Source organism: Puma concolor, chromosome F2, assembly GCF_028749965.1.
Source record: "Puma concolor isolate L17-30 chromosome F2, mPumCon1.1.hap2, whole genome shotgun sequence".
Taxonomy (NCBI): Eukaryota; Metazoa; Chordata; class Mammalia; order Carnivora; family Felidae; genus Puma; species Puma concolor.
In genome coordinates, this window is record NC_141684.1 from 20191784 (window position 1) to 20213849 (window position 22066).

Below are 22066 nucleotides of genomic sequence, written 5' to 3' on the forward strand. Positions count from 1 at the left end.
TATATATAGATATATATAGATATCTATATCTATATATATATATATATATATAGATATAGATATAGATATAGATATATATCGATCTGTCTTTCGATCTATGTATCTATTTTTTTCTTGTTGTAGAACAACATATGACTCCTGCATCCTTTTCTTGTGAGCTGATAACCCAGGCCAATTGTATGAACCCATTTGGCCCTGCAGGGTGATGTCCAGATTCCCTAGAGTGGCACAGGAGGCTGGTCAGAGTCCAAACCCACACCCTCCTCTCTAGAATCCGCCTCCCACACCTGGGGCTCCTGCCTGCAGGAACTATTTTCAGTTCGCTCATGGCAATGGACAGCCTTTGTCGGTGGTGTTGTCTTGCTCCGTGATGTCCTCCTCCCTCTTCTCCTCCTGGCTGACTCCTCACAGTCCTTCCAAAATGAGTGTGAGTATCACCCCCTTTCCCCTTCTATAAGCTGAAAAAAAAATGAGAATGATACCACCCGACATGTTGCCAGGGGGCTCCAGGGCATTTCTGTAGACCTTCCTCAAGCCCTTCTCAGCACAATAAAATTCTGGGATGCTGACTCCTTGTTCATCATCTGGAAGGACCCAGAAAACAGAGGGGAACAGACTCTGATCATCATTGGTGATAGACTCTGGCAGCAGCCCAAGGAACCCCTGGTTTGTACCCACACCTGGGAGTGGCCAGGCTGGTCCCCACAGCATCTTTTTGACAGCTGCTGAAGGAAAAATTTAGACAATTGAAAAAAAAAAAAAAGTAGTCCATGAATTTGAGACATCTGTGGACATCAATAACCAAAACAGTTACTTTATTAAAACAATTTCTAACGCTTTCATAATTCAAAAATTAAAATAGTTATAGCCATTACTACTTTGCATTACATGTTATAATAATGTGTTAGTGTTTTTGTATAGTGTCTTTGTGTAATACTTGACTTTGAGCAGTGGGTCACCCAGCAGGGAGGTGGGTGCCTTGTGGAAGTGGAGAGGATGCCAATTTAGAGGACCCAGATTTCACTTTCTGGTTGAGTGATTGGGCAAATACCCAATTTTTCTAGAGCTTCTGTTTCTTTTTGTCTAAAATGTCAGTAATAGGCGAGCCTCCCCGGCATTGTTTGGAGGCCAAATGATAGCATGATTGTGAAAAGCGCTTTTGTAAATTGTAGCGTGCTCAAAGGAGAGTAAAAAAAAATGGTGGTATTATTTCGGAGAATGTTACAGGAACTTATACAGTATACCGCTGCCCACGGTTAACCTGGAAACGCTAATTCAGGGAACTCATCAGCGGCACCGCAGGAAACTTGTGCAGCAAAATCCTTTTGGAAGCAGGGGAGAAAATCCCACGGAATGAAGGAGAAACGCAAATCAAACCTCGCGGAGACTCTCCTTGAAAGATTACGGGATGAAAAATTAACTTGGCACAGTTGGGGGTGGGAATGTGGACGCCTGCCCTGGATGCCCCGTCTTCGGCCTCCGGACACTTTCCTTCCCCAAAGCCATTTTAGTCAAAGGTCATGTGTGAGTCTTGTCAAAGGCCAGCTTCCAATGGAATCATTGTCCCCCGGGACAGCGGCCCCCTGACTACATCTGCATTGGAGAAATCCCAAAAGCAAACGGCCCAGTGCAAACAAGAGCAGCCCGGGGCAGCCGTCCCGGGGCAGAGCTCACAGGTCCGCCGGGCCGCAGCAGAGGCCGCGTCCGCAGCGCCCGGGGCCCGACCAGGCGCCCAGACGCCCGCAGCATGACCCGCCGCGCCGATCGGGTACGGTAGGCGTCTCTCTCTTCCCGTCCTCCATTGCTGGGTTCCCGAGTCCAAGCTGCCGTTCTGTCAGCCGGGAAACCTTGCAAGGGGCCTCCAGATTTGCCGGAAAACGGTCCCTGTTGGGCTGCGTTCCCGTGCACTCAGCTGGAGCATTTGCAGGCGCGCCGGATGCAGAGCTTAACTCGTTCCGAGTTTCCGTTGCCAGGGAATGTTTGGGTTTGCGAACACTGCGCCTCTCGTTTCTGGAAAACGAGCCGGTGGAACTGGCGGAGAGGGGTGGTGGACGAGTCTCCGTTCACCAGAGCTCGAACCCGTGCCAAGCGGGAGCTCCCCGGGGGCACAGCCAGTCTCGGGGTGCTGTGAGTGTGAGTTCTCCCCTCCCGCGGCCGCGAGAGGCTCCGCGTTTTGTTTATTACCTGTCGGACAACGGCTTTTTGCAGGAGGGATGGGGAGTTTTAAAGCCATCTGTTTCGGTAATGTTCTCTGGGAGCCTACACTTGCGTCCAAAGGAAACAGAATCATCTAGCAGATGGAGGGAGCCCCTTCCACAAGGCGGGGTCCCCCTCCCGGGCGCCACAAAGGAAAGATTTGATTGGCGTGCACACAGCCGGGCGGCCGGTCTCTCGGCCCTTTGTACTTAACTATTTGAACAAGTCTTGCAAATGGATCTGGCTAATTTTGGATAAGAGTGGAGGGAGCCTGGGGTCTCGGCGGAGTAGGGGTGCTTTTGATCTGGACTTGGAAACCTCCCAGGGCAAACAGAGCAGGTGGGGAGGATCGGAAGGGGCGGTGGGCACAGCCCGCGCTCGGGCGCTAGCGGCGGGTCAAAGGGTTTCGGCCGCTGCACTGCCACACTCTGGTTTCAGTTTAACAGGTTAAGCCCAGAGCCATTTCTCACTGATAAAGGGAATGAAAACAAAAGGCTTTCTAGCGCTCAGCAGGACGGAGAGGGAAGCCGGCGGGGGTATTTGTTTACGTCGTTTACCGCACGCACGCCCAGCTGCACACAGCACCGCAGCTCTCCACGCTGCAGTTCCTGAGATGTTAACTGAGCCGCTGCCCTCCCTCCCCTGCAGCTGCCATCTCCATTTTGTCGTCCACCTTCCCACTGCACTTCTCCAAACGGTGGGTGACACTGGGCGTCTCCACGCCGTCACCGCCCGGTTACTGCTTCCCTGCTCTTCAGCTGGCGTCCACCCTCGCTTCTGAACGTCCACCCTCGCTTCTGAACGCAAAGCTCGGTCAGGGCCGCTGGAGACCTCTCTGAACCCTAGAGCAAGTTCAGCTCTCCGCCGGCCTCTCTGTGTCATTTTGAACTGTTGCTCGTCCCCTCCCCCACCCCCGCTCCATGTCATTACTCTCTCCTGGGTTCTGTGATACCACACTTTCCTGGTCTCCTCTGACTTTGTAGTGCCTTTCAGAGGTCCTCTCTGCATGGGCATTGGCGGATCCGACTGTTAAAGATTCTCTTCCCCTGGGAGATCTCATCTATTCCCATGGCTGGCTGCAACCATTACCTACAAATCTGGGGCCCACCCTGATCTTTCTTCTAAATACCAGCCTTTAATACAGAACATCTCCATTTTGATGTCCCTAGGAGCACATTGAAATCAGCATGCCCAAAACTGAATTTGTCTTCTCCCCCCTCCTCCCAGGCCTGCCCCTCCTCTTCCACTGGCCACTACTCAAATGGCCTCCCCAGTGTCCGGGCCAGACACAACAGAATCGTCCTGGGTGACTTCCTCTCTTTCATTCACCACACCTGATCAGTCTCTACTCTACCTGCTCAATATAATTCACATGCACAACCCCCCTCTGTCTTACCTGCCACGGTTTTGGTTGAAATCAGTACCACCCCCAAATGGATTCTGGTCACAATTTCCCATTAGTCTCATTTGAGGCCAGCACTACCCATCTCGTGCCCTCTATCTTGTCACCATACTATGTCCAATGAGCTTTCTAAAATGCAAATATCATCGTACAGATCTGTTCTGAAAAGTCGTCTGTAGATTCCTTTTTTTTTCCTTTTGAGAGTAGTGTTGGCATACACAGGTTCTCCACAACTTGCCTTTTACCGTCCCCTTCTTATCCTTCACTTCCTCTCCACATTTTATGCACGTTTTTTTGAAAATGTAGGCACATTAAATTATAAAACATGACTTTCCTCCTTGTCCTTCTGTTAGGTCAATGTCTAACTTCTATTTTCTCCTGAAGAATCAGCTGAGAGCTATTTTCTTTTAGAAACCACCCAGACCATCTGCTCTCCATCCTCCAGAATGGGTTAGGTATCCCTCCCATATTTTTCCAGAGCTTTCTTTATTCCTTCTTTCAGAGCGTTCACCCTTCTTTCTTGCAAATATCTATTTGTCTGCCTCCTACTAGCCTGTAAACTCCTCAATTGCAGGGATCAGCTCTTTTTGTCTTAGCATCAGCCCAGCTGGGATGCTCAACAAATTTGCGTGAATTCTTGCGCAGTTCTTGCCAGTGACTGTTGTGTTCAGGCATTGACTAGGATGATAGAGATACAATCTGTAAATACAATATGATCAAGAACAAAGAGGGAAGGTCAACAATGATTATCAGGAAAAGTCATAGTCTTCATGGTTTTAACAAAGGAAGGGTTTAGACTTTCTAGGTATTTGAGATAATCCCCCAAGTCTCCAGTTCTACCAACTCACTCTCCAGTCCACATCTCAACTAATGAGTGTCTCAGACTGCTACCTGCATCTATCCTAACCTTATCCAAGACCGGGAAAAGCTGCATGAAAAGTCTTTTCCAATTTTGCTTTGGCTTTGTGAAGGCAAAGGAATCCTTTTCACTTGGAACCTGGCATGGGAAGAGGGTACTGAAGGCCAAGATAGGTGGGCTTCTGAGCCTTTTGATAAGGTGGTACCTGAGACACAAGCTGGTGTCTTCTGATACCAGAGAAGGTCTGCAAGGCCTGGGAAGGCACCAGCAGGTGAGATCTCTTAAGGGCGGCTTGGGCATGGTAGAGGCTCTGGGAGACGAGAGATGAGAAAATGCAGCTTTGGTTTTCCAAAGAGAGAAAGATATGTGTCTGAAACTCTAGACAGAGGTGAGTGACAATTAGGTTCTGTAGAGAGTTTTTGAAACTGCAAGCTGTTCTCACTTGGAGCCATGGTCCTTTTGAGATCTGGATGGACATTACCCTTCTTAGCAAAAATGGACAATATGCAGCACAAGGCACTTTCTGTAAACTTGCAGGAAGTTCATACAAGTCCACTGTTGGATTCCTTTGAGTTGACATGAACCTCAGGTTAAAAATCTCTAGTCAAAGGATTAATTCATTCAACAGACATTTGGGAGGGTAGGTGGTGATTAGTAGGAGCCAGCACATGTCCAATTAAGTGTATTTTCTCTTTTGAGAGGATCCCAGTGTAATGTGTGGTATTGAATCTGGAGTCACAGGACCTGGGCTCACATCCCTGCTCTGGCACTCACTAGGTGTGTGACTTTCTTTCTGAATCAGAGTTGTATTATTTATTAAAAAGGGATAATAGGTATTGGGGGTTTTAACTAAAATAAATCACCTTGAATATGGTTGTACAGAATTGTCATCAATCAATTAAAAACCTTGATTTTAGGAAGGGCCCCGGTCTTGCAAAATTCTTCTGGATTAGAAGGATGCACGTGGGTTAAATTAATACCCGGTTGAACGCATTTGTTAAAGGAGATTGGATTGGCAGGTGGGAGAGAGGGGAAGAGAGAGGATGGACAGAGTGGAGGGGGAGGAAGTGACAGAGAGGGAAAGTTCGGGATAGAAGTTGTGGTTTCATATAGTTAAGATTTAGGAGTTTAAACTGACAATAAAACCAATAGTGATCTGTTTCTTCTAAAATAATGTTAGGTTTTATGTAAAAAGATACAGAAAATAGAACATGGAAGGTGACAGTCATTCTCTGTATTGTGCAGACTGTATCTGAACAATTGTGTCTAGTTCTGATGGATACATATTAATTCATTAGCATTTATTAATTTTTGTAAGTTTATTTTTTGAGAAGGAGAGAGAGAGAGAGAGTGGGGAAGGGGCAGAGAGAGAGGGGGACAGAGGATTGGAAGCAGGCTCTGTGCTGACAGCACGGAGCCTGACGTGGGGCTCGAACTCACAAACCCGGAGATCATGACCTGAGCCAAAGTTGGACACTTAACCGACTGAGCCGCCCAGGCACCCCCATTAGCATTTTTGTTTAAGGCATTTATTATGTACCAATCATTGTGCCAGATGCTGATGATTAATGGTGCTGAAAATGGTAGACCTGCCTTCATGGAGTCCACAGTCTGGCAAAGGTGCCAGAAGAATAAGGAGATGATTTCAATTCAGTGTCATACTTGCTTTCATAGGGGAAGCTCAGATCCCTGTGGAACCACCTAGGAAGAGATATTTAATCCAAGCTTAATGGGACCAGGGTAGACTTTTAGAGGAAAGTGTGCAGGAGGGAAGAGTTCCAGGCAAACGTAACAGTACCCTTCGGTAGGCTGAGGGCAAGAAGCCTGTTCAAGGAACTGAAAGAGAGGGTGCAGAGGGCTGAGGGGATGAGAGAGATGAGATAGAGTGGTGGTAGGAGATAGGACTAGAGCTGTAATTGATCCTCAGGAGAATAGGGAATCATTGAAGACCGTGAACAGGGCAGGGGCCAATCAGTTTTGTGTTTTGGAAAGATCATTCTGGCTGCTGAATGGACAGTGGCTTGGAGAGATGGTTGACGAGGGAGGTGTTGTGGTAATATAAACAAGAGAAGATGGTGGCCCCATCCCCAATGGGAGCAGGAAAAGGACAAGCGTGGAACAACTCAAGAGCGAACTAGAAGATAGGAAGCAAGTAGTGACCTACTGTGGGAATGCTGTAGGGAGGGCGGCTACAGGACATTTCAGCTGCAAAGGAGAGGATCTAGAAGGCTAGGATGTCTGTCTTTACATCTTTTACTCTCATGTGGAAGAGAGATTAGCATTGTGTTTCTCTCTCTGAGATGGCAGAGCTGGGCCAAATGGGTGGGAGAGTCAGGGAGATAAATTTCAGCTCAATACAAGGAGGAATTTTCTTTCTTTCTTTCTTTCTTTCTTTCTTTCTTTCTTTCTTTCTTTCTTTCTTTCTTTCTTTCTTTCTTTCTTTCCTTCTGTTTATTTATTTTGAGAGAGAGAGAGAAAGAGAGAGAGGCGGGGGCAGAAAGAGAGAGAGAATCCCAAGCAGGCTCCACACTGTCAGCATAAAGCTCCACGTGGGGCTCAAACCCACGAACTGCGAGATCATGACCTGAACCAAAATCAAGAGTCGAACGCTTAACCGACTGGGCCACCCAGGCGCCCACGAGGAGGAATTTTCTAACAGAGCTGTTCCAAGGCAATAAGCATTTTGTCACAGAGATATTTGAACAAAAACAAACACTTTGTAACTATTCTTGGCCAAGTTGGAGAGGCAGGAATAGAGGTGGCCTGGCTGGATGGGCACTGACATTTCCTTCCAACACAAAGATTCCAGGATTCTGTGTATGAAATTCCAATATCTCAGCCTGGCTGGTGTGATCCAAGCCTTTGTAGGGCAGCCATGGGTCCTGGTTTCCCTGCATAGTCCTGGTGCCTACTGTCTCCTGGTAGCTACTTCGAGTCCTCACTTTCACTGCTGAAGGGCCTTAGTTTGAACAATAAATTTCCTGACAATTCATGCCCTTGACTTAATATTCCTGCCTGGTCCCCTGGCATCCTGTTAGAAACCCTAGGAACTACTCATACTGAACTATTTGTTACTTTCAGAGGAGACTCAGCGTTTTTGCTGCCTGTTTGTTTACTTATGACCTTTCTAATGTCAGGACCACCCCTCCTCTGTCTAACCTATTACTTCATTGAGAATATACTTTTTCATTAAGGCCTAACCTAAATTAAATGCTGAATTTTTGTCAAGCCTTCCTTTAACGTCATAGGCTGCATTTTAGTGTTGAGTATGTAATTATTTTTTATACCTATTTGATCTTCTTCTATTATCCCCTAGAAGCCCAGTACTAAGAACTGTGAAAAATGCAGTAACCCTATGGTATGAATGGTGCTATGTCTAAGGCAAGAACCTTTCAGAAGGGAATTTCTATGTATTAAAAAAAAGTCATATTTTCATTTTGTAAGTGATACATGCATTTTGTAGAAAAAAGTTAAATAAGGAAAATACCAAGAAGAAACAAAATATTGTCCACATCTTAGTACCTGGAGATAAGCATATTAACACAGGGGTGAATATCTTTCTCTAGGTTTATGCACATGTAGATTTAAAATCAGAATCATGGGCGCCTGGGTAGCTCCGTCAGTTAAGTGTCCGACTCTTGGTTTTGGTTCAGGTCATGATCTCATAGTCCATGAGTTCGAGCCCCACAACAGGCTCTGTGCTATCAGTGTGGAGCCTGCTTGGGATTCTCTCTCTCCCTCTCTCTGTGGCCCTCTCCCACTTGTACTCTAAACAAACAAACAAACAAATAAATAAATAACTTAAAAAGAATAAAATCAGAATCATGCAAATCCTTCTGTAACTGTTTTTCCTTTAACAACATACCAAGAATATTACCTGATGCCATTTATATATTTTTCAAAAACATGATCTTCAATGGGTGTATTGTGTCCCATTCTGTTGCCTCATTATTTGTTTAACAAACTCCTCTTGGTGGACATCAGGCTGTTTCCACTTTTTTGATAGTATAAAAAATGTTATGATTACCCCCAGAGACACATGTCCATGCACCCATATATCTATTCTGTAGGGGACATTTATAGTTTCTAAAGTGGTAAGACAGTTTATGACAAAAACAGGATACTGAGTTGCTAAGAAAGGATGAGTTAAAAAAAGTCTGATTTCACTTTTAAAAACTTAATTCCTATTCTGTGTTATATAGATGTATTTATAAGATATTTTATTTATATGTGTGGACATACTTATTAGCTTTTTTTTGAAATTTAATGAAGGCATCTGATTTGGAAACGTGTCAACAATAGGTAAGCTTGATGCAGAAGTGAGACGTAGCCAATAAATGTCTTTTTTTTAAAGAATTGAGTTTGAAATCTACAAACTTCAGTATCTCTGTGACTATCAGTATGACAAAATTTTATTCCCAAGCCAAATATAAGGAAAAATGGTGACATGTATGTTATAAGATAAAGATAATTTTCTAAAAAGAAGGACACTGCCTAATGTTTCGGTGTCTAGAGAAGGTATGTGGCCATGGCCTTAGATCCTTACTCTGAAGTAAATAATTTATCATCTTAGACACTCAGCAAGCAGGTAGGTCTCCATTTTAAAGTGAAATGTTTTCATCTGGAAGCAGGCGTTGGTTGGGAAACACTGTGAATGAATTTGGTGACTTTTTAACAAAATAAATAGAAGATGTTGTCACGGGTTGAATTGTGTCTTTCCCTTGTCTTCCCCTACCCCCAACCAGTTGAAGTTCTAACCCCGAATACCTCAGAATGTGACCTTATTTGTAGGTAAGGTTTGTATTAGTCTGGACACAATCAATAAGTCTCACACACACATACACACACACACACACACACACACACACACACACACACACAATCTTCTATTGATAAACTCTATCTTTATCTCTCTGTCAGCTAATATAGAAAGAGTTATTATAGGAATTGGCTCATATGATTGTGGAGGCTGAGAAGTCCAATGATCTGTTGTCCACAAGCCGGAGAATCATGGAAACTGGTGGTGTAATTTAGTTTGAGTCCAAACAATGAGAGGCTGATGGTGTAAGTCCCAGTCTAAGTCTAAAGGTGTGAGAACCAGGAATGTAGATATATGAGGGCAGAAAAAGATGGTTGTCCCAGCTCAAGCTAAAAGAGAAAATTTGCTCTTCCTCCTCCTTTTTCTACTCAGGACCTCAGTGTATTGGATGATGCATTGGTGAGGGTGATCTTTTCTACTCAACTGATTCAAATGCTAATCTCTTCCAGAAACACCCTCACAGACAGACCCAGAAATGTTTTACCAACTATTGGGGCATCCCTTAGCTCAATCAAATTGGCACATAAAACTAACCATCACAGGGTCTGCACAGAGGTAATCAAAGTAAAGTGAGATCATCAGGGTGTGTCCTACTCCAGTATGACTGGTGTCCTTATAAAAAGGGGAAATTTGACACAGAGATATTCATAGAGGGATCTCTTCCCTCTATGAATATTCTTCCTGTGGGAAGAAACACAGGGAGAATATGGCCATCTACAAAGCCAAGAAGAGAGACCTGGAACAGATCCCGCCCTCAGAGCCCTCACAGGGATCACAGGGAACTGACCCTGCCGACATCTTGACTTCGGACTTTCAGCCTCCAGCACTGTGAGTCAATACATTTGTGTGGCTTAAGCCATTTGTGATACTTTGTCATGGCTCTCTACAGACTTAGATTAATACAGATTTCATGAGAGCTTAATTCCCCTAGCATGGTTTCAGCTGGTAACACTCAATACATTATTTTGCTCTTCAATCACCAGAGATTCTGCTGTTATTCATAGGAATGATAGATGACAGAGTCTTGCTATTTCCAGTTAGCAAAGCATTTCCATATCCATGATCTCCTCTGACCCTGACCAAAGCATAAGAGATGATAATTCTTATATCTTTGTTTTAGGGATAGGAATTGGAAGTTGAGACGAGATCAAGGTTGTACAGCTTGGAAGTGGTCGAGCTGAAACTCAAACATGGACTTTTGATTCTAAATACTATACTATTAATTAAAACACAGTGCCTCTCACCTTCATGGACATGCCAAATACCATCTTTTGTCTTTAAAGTTTGAAAAGATATGGGCTGTGGCATGCTAAGCCACATTTCTCTCTCTCTCTCTCTCTCTCTCTCTCTCTCTCTCTCTCTCTCTCTCTCTTTTTCTAAATCCCCTGAGAAAGATTTTATAATCTGACTTGTTGGAAGATATCTGATGCCTGAAGGCACCAGCTCCTCCTCCCACATCTTCATTATCAAATATTTATCAGGAATTTAGGCGCCAGTGTTTATGTGCTCAGAATATTTCTTCTCCACTCAGAAGCTTTGTTTACTGCCAAACTGGGCTCTCTTAGTACACAGTTTGATTTCTGACAAATCCAATTGCAAAACTTTGGACGTGTTGGACATAATTGGGTTTTTCCATCATTAATACTGCTCAGATATTAATTCAACATAGTGACATGAGGGGTGCCTCACAGTTTCCAGAAGCTGCTTGACTTTAATCAGCAGGAACAAATGCAAGATTATTGCACTTTTTCCTTGGGTGACCTAAGCTTGTTCTTGGCACCCGTGAGCGCAGAGCACTGGTTGTCTTATAAGTATTTCAGTGGCTTCTACCCAGGGGACTTATTAGTTTTGAACCTTGGGGATAATTCCATAAGAATGTAATTCTTTTCTTTGCTGAAGGAACAAAATGTTGCTTGTGTTGGGTTATTCTTGTTATGCGATAAAACCGGTGATTTCCAAATTGCAGAATCATAGAAGCCTATAGGTAGTTTGTCAGATTTAGGAAAAAACAGACAAGCAAAACAAGACAGGCAACAACATCAACGGGAAACCTCAGGATTTCCCGGTTAAATTTCTATTTCAAATAAACAATAAATTATTTTTTAGTTTAAATATGTCCAAAATATTGAAAACACTAAAATCTATTGTCTCTGGAAGTCCTTCCTATAAAGTAAAATTAGGAATAGAGTGTTGGTAATTTCTCAGTATTTCAAAAGAGTTTATGAAAGTTATACATTTACCCATGTAAGGCTTCAGAGGTTCCTGACAATGTTAAATTAACTTAGTTTTGGTTGGGTTTTTTTTGGATCAACTTGAAAGCACTAGTCATCTTATGATGAAACCATAATTATACTATCTTTTTTGATGACTTCTTGTATTCTAGGGATCATGCAAAGCACATACATTATCTCATGTAATCTTCAAAGCCAGAGATTGGCAAACTATAGCCCTGCTCTGGTGGCTGTTTTGTAATAAAGTTTTATTGGAACACAGTCACCCCCATTTGTTTCTGCAGAGTCCGTGTGTGATTTTACGCTACAATAGCAACTTGAATAGTTATGATAGTGATCATTGCATGGCCTGCAAGACCTAAAATATTTATCATCTGGCCCTTTACAGAAAAAGTTTGCCTACACCTGCTCAAAACCACCCTGGGATGGAGTTCCTGTTATTCTCATTTTTAGAACGAGGAAAAGTGAAGGCCTAAAGAGGTTAAATAACTGGCCACGGTCTCATAGTTCATAGGAGGCCAATGCCTTATCCATGAGGCATCTGGGGCTTCGCACAGCTCTTAGAATTCAAACTAAGGTCTGTTAGATTCCAAAACTTCTGCTCTTACTACAGGTGGTCTGGAAGGTTGATTGTAGATTGCATTAGTCCTAAATGGGCTTAGCAGTGGGGAACTGATTTGTAATTTTTTATTTAATACCCTTCATCTCAAAGACAAGGCAGATCTTGTGGGTAGTGTTTAAGTGCTCAGGCTCTGGAGCTGCCACTGTTTAAGCCCCGTGTCTACCACTGAATTTCTCTGTACCTCAGTTTCTGCCCCCATCAATTACAGATGATAACAGTACCTATATGCGTGATTGTTCCTCAAGTTCAATGAGTTGATGTCTACAAAGAAATCAGAAAAATACATGACATGTAGTCTACATTTGTTACTTTTTTTTTAATTATTATTTTTTAAAATGTTTATTTATTTTTGAGAGACAGAGAGAGACAGAGCATGAGCAGGGGTGGGGCGGAGAGACAGGGAGACACAGAATCTGAAGCAGGCTCCAGGCTCTGAACTGTCAGCACAGAGCCCGATGCGGGGCATGAACTCACAAACCACGAGATCATGACCTGAGTGGAAGTTGGATGCCTAACCAACTGAGCCACCCAGGGGCCCCTGTTCTTTTTATTTCAAATAACTATCATCTCAAACTTGGGGTTAAAAAAGAGTTTGGCAAAGTTGAGCTTATCTGCTGTGGTTGGTTGACAGGACACCTCAACCAGGAGATCTACAGAGCATGGCGGCCCCTGCTTGTCAGGTAACAGCTAAGATAGACGCTCTTCCAGCTTCTCTGTGAGAGACGTCTTCGGCCTAACTATGTCTTTTAGTCCTTGGCTAGCTACGTTTGCCTTGGGAAGGCATGTTGTGAGATGTTACAGGATGTTCATCCAGTGCTCACTGGATCCTAACCCCCTTATTACTATTACCCTCGATTATTTATAGTCTTGACGTCCACTCCCCGTGGCTCTAAATTCACTAAAAATGTAGTCAGGCTGCCAGAGGATGACCTTCCTAAATAACACAAGGCAAGCAATTTTCCTAAGAAACACCTCGATCTATAATTTGATCCTTAGGCAAAAACAAGGAAAAAAAGTTTTTCCCAGTATTCCTCACCCTCCAAAGCAACTTTTGTGTATGGAATCACTGGGAGTAAAATCTGTATGTAGAACGTAATAAGCATGTTAGAATGGCCTTGATCTTTTGAGGGGATTAAGGATTAAAGTTATTCCCTGAGAGGGATGGAAGCAGAAGGCTTGAAAAATCTAGAAAAATTTCTGACATTGTATACAGACACTTCAGTGGTTAGTCAACATGAAGTAACTAAAGACATGGTTGAGGCTCCTGGAGGCTTTGTTAAAGTGAAGTGACATAAGTGTGCGTGGGCATCAGCAGCAAGGTTCTGCAATTTTCCCAGCATTTCTTGGGTGCTTGGGGACAGGGACAAGAAAGTGGCATTATTTTTCTAGCATTGAGGCTTAGCACTCCTCTAGAATCCAGAGAGTTCTTGAGAACTCTGGCCTTGGGGGCCAGACTGGGTAGGGACGGAGGGATGGAAGAAGGCCCAAGCCAACTCTGCTGCCATTTCACAGGAAAGTAAAACTGTAAGACACTTGCCTGATCCCTTTCCTCCTCTGTGTGAACCCTCTACAATCTCCTTACAATTTCCTTCCTCTTTCTTCACCGTCCTCTTCCTTTGTTAATATATTCAGCCAGTGTTAATTGAATGTTTCTGTGTGCCAGTCACCATGCTAGGCTCTGAACGTAAGAGGAAAGGGGCATAGACTCACTAATATTGTGGAGCTTACAGTCCAGTGGGAGAGGTGTACATGCCAAGAGTTAGGGTAAGTATTCAAAGACAAATAGGCGGGGGGAGAAAGGGAATAACAAGATGACTGGGAAGCAACACATAAGTGCAAAGTGCAGCTGTGAGCACCATTGCTGAGGAGTGCTGAGGAAAGCATTGTTAGGCTGGAGTTGACGTGATACAGCCAGTCGGCAAGCCCTTCAAATTCATCACAATGCCCCCTTTACTCCACAGGATCGACCCTCATTAACATGCAGGCCATGTGCATCCTACTTGCTTATTCCTTTGATTCCTAGACAAACACCAGCCTAATAAAGAGGCAAACAAGTCTGTGCAGGACACAAGTCTGCCTGGGAATGCAGGTATTTCTGAGAGATTAGGCTGAGGCTAGCAGGTTGCCACTGGGTGTCTCTTGGCACTCTGGGGGTCAAGGGTAATATTGCACACAATGCTAATTATACACTGAGACCCACTGCCAAGTGAGGCTGAGAAGGTCTGAAAATTAGAATGGGCGGCCATCTTGCTTTCTGCCTGGGGAATGTGGCTGGTCCACATGCAGAAAGTTCAACACTTTCTGTGCCAGATGCTGTAGAACTTGCAGGAGATGGTGGAGATGCAGTCCCTGTCCTCAAGAAACTTTCAGTTCAGTGAAAAGAATTTCAGACAGAACAAATACAACAGAAGGGGCAAGGTCAGGTGGAAAGATCAGGGACTTCAAACCATTCAGACTGCATTTCAATTCTATCCCCATCACTTACTGTGTAGCTGTGAGCAGATTATTTAATCTTTCTGGGTCTTGGTTCTTCACTCGTAAAATATGATTCTTTACTTCATGCTATTTTATAACCACCTTCATAGATGGTGTTATATTTATTATTGTCACCATGAGAATATGGCAGATTGTTGTTTTAACACTGGACGACTTTTGGCAAATTATTCAAACTCTTCATCTGTAAAATAGGATAATCCTAATGGCTTTATTTGTGTAGTTCAAGGGCCAACTGCATTCTCTCCTTGTTCCCACCATCCTGTTTTATTCTTTATTCATAGCTCTTGTCAGTAATTGACATATTTGTATAATTTATGACTTTTCCATCCAACAAAATATAAGCTCCATGAGTAGGCACTTGGGTTATTTTGTTAATTGCTGGTGTCTTTTCTGCCTAAAACAGTATTTGCTGCATAAATGGATGAATGAGCAAGTTCATGTTAGATGTTTGGCCAGTGGTTGACTCCCGGTAGGGGTTACTGTGCTCAGTGCCCTTATTATGATTAGATTGTGTTGGGTGCAGTGAGAGGAACCAATACAGAAAGATTGCTCCCAGCTCCGTCAGGCGGCGATCTTTGTCCTTACACTGGCGTCTCAACTGTGTTGTAGTTGAGTAGAACAACTGGATCATTGTCAATAGGTCACATGAGATTAACTGCAAAAGTAAGAGTGAGAGAATTTTTATCAATTCTCAGGAAGAAGGGGAAACAGCAGCAGGAAGGGAGAGAAGACTGGGGAAAAAAGAGAAAACAGCATCTTTTGCAAAATGCTTTGTTACCTGAGACCATAGGCTACAAGGCTGTGACTGAGACTGGCCAGCCACAAACCTAGAAGGCACATAAGACAGGCTGCATCAGTCAGATGACACAAATAGAATACACTGGTATAATGGCTCCAACCTGTAGTTGGTGTGAAAATGAGAAACCATCCTTTACAGAGTCCTTCTTTATCTGAACTCTTAAAGGCACTAGAGAAAAACCCTTCAAATGCCCTCCAAATGTGAGGTTGGAGGAATTTTTGTAATAAACCAAATGTATGGTAGCATAGTGTACTATGAAAAGAAGTACTTAGAAGCTAGACTTTGGTTAGGCAGACCTGAGTCTGAATGAATCTGCATCACCTTGGGCAAGTTACTTAAACTTCTTGAGCTTCTGTCAAAAAGAGAAGCCAATACGTACTCTGCAAGACTGTGGAGAGGATTTCTGTGCAATGTCTGGCACATTCTATGTGCTCAGTATATGGTAGCTGTTATTATTAACAATCAATACTACAAGGACTATTTTACTTAATCCCCACAACTCAATGAGGGAGGTGCTGGGTTTACTCCCATTTTACATATCTAGAAGCAGAGGTCTGGAGAGATTTCCCAATTCAGGCCACACAGCTAGTGAGCATCTGAGCCATGACTCTAACCAAACCCGACAGCCCAGGATTTTAGTAATTAACAAGTTGTATAACATCTCTCATTAGAGCCACAGAAGTTTAGCGGGACAATATAAGGTCCAGAACTTCTGCGTTGCCTTGCATAATACTCTAGTGGCAAGCTGAGGTCATTTGTATTTCAACTTTGCAGTGGCTCTCTGTTTATAAAGGATTATAAGAGACCTGTAAGGCTAGGAGAGGCAGTGTAAGGTCAGCTTGTCTTATGCCTGTCTTTTAGATGTACCCAAAGTAGATTGCTTAATCTCTTGCTTAAATCCATCAAATGACTTTGTGGAAGGTGTTTCTCCTTTTCTTAGCCTAATCCTGACCAGTGTTCTCTTTCTTTGGCATATTAAATTCCACACGCCAATCCTACACCTGTTTATACCCACCTACAACTATATGTACATTTCCTTCAGGCGATGAAACAGTAAGAACAAAGTGTGTATAAGGATCCTTCCCTTTCTTTTTGATTTATTAAGAAAAAAATAAAATTGAATTCTGGTTATTTAATTTAATTTGAGTAGCTCTTTGCTGGTCATTACAGAGAGAAATCAGCCTCCAAAGACAGTTTTAAAAAGAGAGGTAACTAATAGAAGCCTAGAGTTGGGAAGGACCTAAAATGTTGTATAGCCAATCTTCTTCTGAATTTCCATACTTTGCCATAATTCTTGACCTCACCTACCCAGCCTTTTCTTCAATAGTAACTGTGAGTTCATTTTTGATGAGAGAACTCTGGCAGCACTGATTGCTAAAAAGTTCCTCTTATTGTGAGATGAAGCATGCTTCTCTGTAACTTCTAGTTTTGCCTGAGGAAGTACACAAAATAAAACTCATCTGTCTTGTATTGCCCTTAGAACATTTGAGAAGGACAACCACACCCACCTTCTTCCATCGTCTATGCAAGGCACCCAAGCTGCACAGTCTTCAACCATTGGCCATGGGGAAGCTCATTAAATATCCATTCTCTAAACATCCAGTGAGCCTTTTGAAACAAATCGGATTATGTCACTGCCTGATTGAAATCCCCCCAGTCACTTCTCATCACACCCAAAATGAAACACAAAGGCTCCACTGTGACCTGTGAGGTCCTGCATGGACCAGCACCCGATAGCCTCTTTGAGATCATCTGGGATTATTCCCCTGACTCCACTCTAGCCACACAGGCCTTCCTGAACATACTCGGCTGCTCCTACAAATTAGGGTCTCATTTGCTGTTCCTTCCCTCACTCTATCCAGATTTTTGTTCAGATGTCATCTCTGCTGAAAGACATTCATTACCACCCAATTGAAAATAGCTACTGCCATGACTCTTTGTTCTCTTGCTTGGCTTTGTTTCCCTTATCATGTATAAAGTATCTGAAATTATATTACATTTCTTCTCCCACTAGAATGTGGGATCTTGAGGCAGAGGATTTGCTCTGTTCACTTTGCATCCCTAACGCCTGATGACATACAAGGTGCTCAGTAAAAATTTGTTGAGTAAATAAGCAAGTGAATGAATGAATGAATGAATGAGTGAATGAATGAATTGGGTAACACGGACTCCTCATCACCCTGGTCATGCCTTTCTCAATGCTGTGTAGTTTTAGTGACTTACTAAAACAAGACATCTAAAATGAAGATGGGAGTCCAGATGGGAGTCTAGGCGGTGCCACCTGAACTTTTCTCTCCTGGGTTGGGCAGTCATTGTCTACTAAAGGGACCCAAGATATAATGAGGTCACTTAGAGTTGTGATCAAGCATGGACTTCTATTGGACTTACAGGTAACAAAAACTCCCAGCTTTCTTTTATAAAAATTGTTACCAGAGAAACAGCTAAAGGGACAGGAGGGTGGACCTTGTCTCAATTCTGCTGTTTATTTTTTTTTAATTTTTTAAATGTTTTATTTATTTCTGAGACAGAGAGAGACAGAGCATGAGCAGGGGAGGAGCAGAGAGAGAGGGTGACACAGAATCCAAAGCAGGCTCCAGGCTCTGAGCTGTCAGCACAGAGCCCGACGCGGGGCTCGAACTCATGGACTGTGAGCTCATGACCTGAGCCGAAGTCAGACATTCAACCGACTGAGCCACCCAGGCGCCCCTCAATTCTGCTGTTTAAATAGCATGTGCAGAAAGACCACCTCAGGAGCATAACTGGCAGAATATATGAACTGTATCTATAACACATCCTACAAAAAAATCTGTAAGACAAGAAGGTTCCCTGGTACTGGAGTAGAGCAGAGATTGAGTGAGCGTATCCTCAGTAGCCCCCACACATACCCACTGCATACCTCTATGACTTAACAGAGTGTGTTTAACAGACTTCCACATCTTCCAGTTAAAACATGCTTCTTATCTCAGTATCCTTGACATCAAGTAGTACTTGGCAGAGAGCAAGGTTTCAATAACCATTAGCTTATGTTGTAGGGAGTGCTCACTAAATCTGCCTTGAATCAATATTATATGAATTTGTAAAATTCTGGTTTCTGGAAGTTTAGGTCACTTGTCTGACAATGATCAGCGTTCTCTCTGATCTCCTAGGAACCTTGAAATGATATGGCCATGACGCCCACGGTTCGGGCCAGTCACTTCCTCATTACTACCCGATTCTTTTTTTGGGTGAGAATTAGGTCAGCCTAGGATAGAAGTTAATCTGTGGCTTCTGGTGTGTTTTGATTTAGGAAACATTATCGAGTATTAAAACTTATCAAACATTTATCAGATTCTCTACTTTAAAAAAAATTTTTTTAATGTTTATTTGCTTTTGAGACAGAGAGAGACAGAGCATGAGCAGGGAAGGGGCAGAGAGAGAGGGAGACACAGAATGTGAAGCAGGCTCCAGGCTCTGAGCTGTCAGCACAGCTGGGGCTCGAACTCACGAACTGTGAGATCATGACCTGAGCCAAAGTCAGACGCTTAACTGACTGAGCCACCCAGGCGCCCCTGGATTCTCTACTTTTAATAGACTCATGTTTCTTGCAGCAAATAGTTAATATTCCCATTCCTTTTAGATCTTGCTAGTTTATAATCCTCATTAGGAAATCATGGAGAAGAGAAAACTCCTCCATTTAACAGGTGCTTGAACTTGGACAAGGTGTCTGATACATTTGAGCTTGTTTTCTCATATATTGACAATGATAATAGTGTGAAAGCTTTTAAGGAGATTAAATAAGGCAATATATGTATATATAAGTGTCTCTAGTGTGTTGTCCAGCAAAGAGCAGGCACTTAGGAAATCCTGACTACCACCTATGGAGTATCTGCTCCATTCCAGGTATGGTACCATTCATCCACACTTGATTCCCCTCTCTTCATCCTGGCCTGAACTGTCATGATGTCCCAGTCAGAGGTACGTTAGCTCTGCGACTTTGCCTATGAGTGGGCTTTCAGTTTTACTGGCCGCAAAGTAGAAACAGTGAGTGAGCCTTCATTCTTCTTATAGGGTTTTTTTTTTTTTTTTAAAGAAGTGTTCTTCAAATGCAAGGCATTAAAAAAATTGTAGTATAATTGACATATAACATTATATAGTTTCAGGTGTCCAATAGAATGATTCTGTATTTGTATGTATTACAAAATGATCACCATAATAAGTTTAGTTAACAGCTGTCACCATACATTAACTACAGAATTCATTTTCTTATGATGAGAACTTTTAAAGATCTATCCTTTTAGTGACTTTTAAACATGCAATACAGTATTATTCATTATAGTCACCATGACCTGTACATTACATCCCCATGGCTTATTTATTTTATAACTAGAAGTTTGTATCTTCTGACCCCCTTCGCCCATTTTGCCCACTCCTCACCCCCCCGCTTCTGGGTCTATGAGCTTTTTTTTTAGATTCCGCCTATTAAGTGAGTTCATTCCGTGTTTGTCTTTTCTGTCTGACTTTACTTCACTGAGCATAATGTCCTCAAGGCCCATCTATGTCGTTCCAAGACATTGTTCTTAAATTCCCACAATTGTCCCACAAACTCTGATTACAGGTTGTTGCCATTAAGATTCAAGTCCCTTGAGATCCGTAGGCAAGAACTGGGTTTTCATTTTATTTTGAAATAAAATGAAACAGGAAACTTGATTAAAGTCCTATGGCAGAGGCCCCGAAGTACTCTGAAAGAGATCCTCCTATTTTTAGGAATGTAAAAGGTTTCATCACATACAGGGGCTGGTTAAAAAAGGTTCACACCACCACTCAAATGCTTCAGTCCCTGTTAATTGTAAGTTTTGGAGGGTAACTGAGGTGACTCTGCACACAGCTTGGAAGGAACTGACCTGAGAGCTGAAGGTCAGGGTTAATGTTCCTTTCCTGTGGGTCCAGAGACTTTGGAATTTGCTTCACTGCAGGGATAATCTCACTAGCTCTCTCTTTCTTTTTAAGCAGCATTTTTGGAAATATAATTCATAAACCATAGAAACTCACCCTTTTAAACTGTACATTTCAGTGGTTTTTATTACTTTCATGGCGATGTGCAAACAACACCGTAACTTTGGAACATTTTCATCACCCCCAAACAAGACTTCATACCCAAAGCAGTCACTTCCACATCACCTGACAACCACTTATCTACCTTCTTTCTCTATGGATTTGCTGTTCTAGATGTTTTATAGAAATTAAATCATACAATATGTAGCCTTCATGTCTGGCTTTTTTCACTTGATATTTTCAAGGTCCATTCATGTTATAACATGTGTCAGGACTTCATTCTCTTTTATTGCTGAATAAAATTTAATTGTATTGATATACTTCATTTTTTTTACCCATTCATCAGTTGATCATTCTGCTGTGAACATTTGTGTACAAGGTTTCATGTAGGCATATAATTTCAGTTCTTCAGGGTATAGCTAGGAGTAGAATTGCTAGGTCATATGATAACCCTATGACAAACTATTTTCCAAAGTGGCTGCGCTTTTATGATCCTATCAATAATATATGAGGATTCGCATCCTTTCCAGCACTTGTTGTAGTCTGTTTTTAATTTGAGCCATCCTAGTGGGTGTGAAGTGGTAGTTCATTGTCATTTTGATTTGCATTTCCCTAATGACTAATGGTGTTGATCATCTTTTCATGTATTTATTGTCCATTTATGTATCTTCTTACTCAAAATGTCTATTCCAATCCATTGAAAAATGTGGGTTATGTGTCTTTTTACTGCTGAGTTGTAAGAGTTCTTTACATACTCTGTATACTAGGCCCTTATTAGATATTGGTTTGCAAATATTTTCTCCCATGCTATGGACCACATTTTTACTTTCTTGCCATCTTGACAATGATGTCATTCAATCTATGAATGTGGGTGTCTTCCCATTTATTTAGGTCGTTCATAATGTAGTTCAATGACATTCTCTAGTTTTCAGCATACAAATCTAATACTTCTTTTGTTAAATTGATTCATAGTAGTTTAGACTTTTTGATATTATTGTAAGTGCAATTGTTTTCTTAATTTCATTTTAGATTTTCCATAGCTAGTGTACAGAAATACAAGTGATTTTTAAAAATATTTAGCTTGTATCATGCAACCTTCCTGAATTTCTTTATTTGTATAGTTTTCCTTCAAGTTTTTATTTAAACTCTAGTTAGTTAACATATACGGTAAAATTTGTTTCAGGTGTATAATTTAGTGATTCCTCACTTACGTACAATATCCAGTGCTCATCTAATAGTTTTTAAAGGATTCATTAAGATTTCTATATACAAGTTCATGTCTTATATATAGATAGCTATATTTGTTCCTTTCCAGTTGGAATGCCTTATATTTGTTTTCTTGCCTAATTGCCCTGCCTAGAAGTGCAGTGTTGAATAGAAGTGGTTAGAGAAGACATCCTTGTCTTGTTCTGGATCTTAGGGGGAAAGCATTTAGTCTTTCACCATGAAGTTAGCTGTAAGTTTTTCACAGAAGTCTTTTATCAGGCAGAGGAAATTCCCTTCTGTTTCTAGATCGATGAATGTCACTAGCTCCTGTTTGCTTGCAAGGGGAATCACAGAAATAGCAGTTCTGCTTCCTCTCCAAGAGGGCACCATTGTGCTGCTAAGCAT

General features: G+C 42.4%; 1 protein-coding gene across 1 annotated transcript in view; it reads left to right on the plus strand.

The window, feature by feature from the left end:
* Positions 1-1505: 1505 nt before the first annotated feature.
* ENPP2 (ectonucleotide pyrophosphatase/phosphodiesterase 2) overlaps positions 1506-22066 on the plus strand; it is a 109883-nt gene continuing 89322 nt past the window's right edge. Inside the window, 3 exon segments of the mRNA XM_086695990.1 lie at positions 1506-1643; positions 1645-1716; positions 1718-1768. Coding sequence (XP_086552116.1) covers positions 1521-1643; positions 1645-1716; positions 1718-1768 — 246 coding nt within the window. The 5' untranslated portion in view covers positions 1506-1520.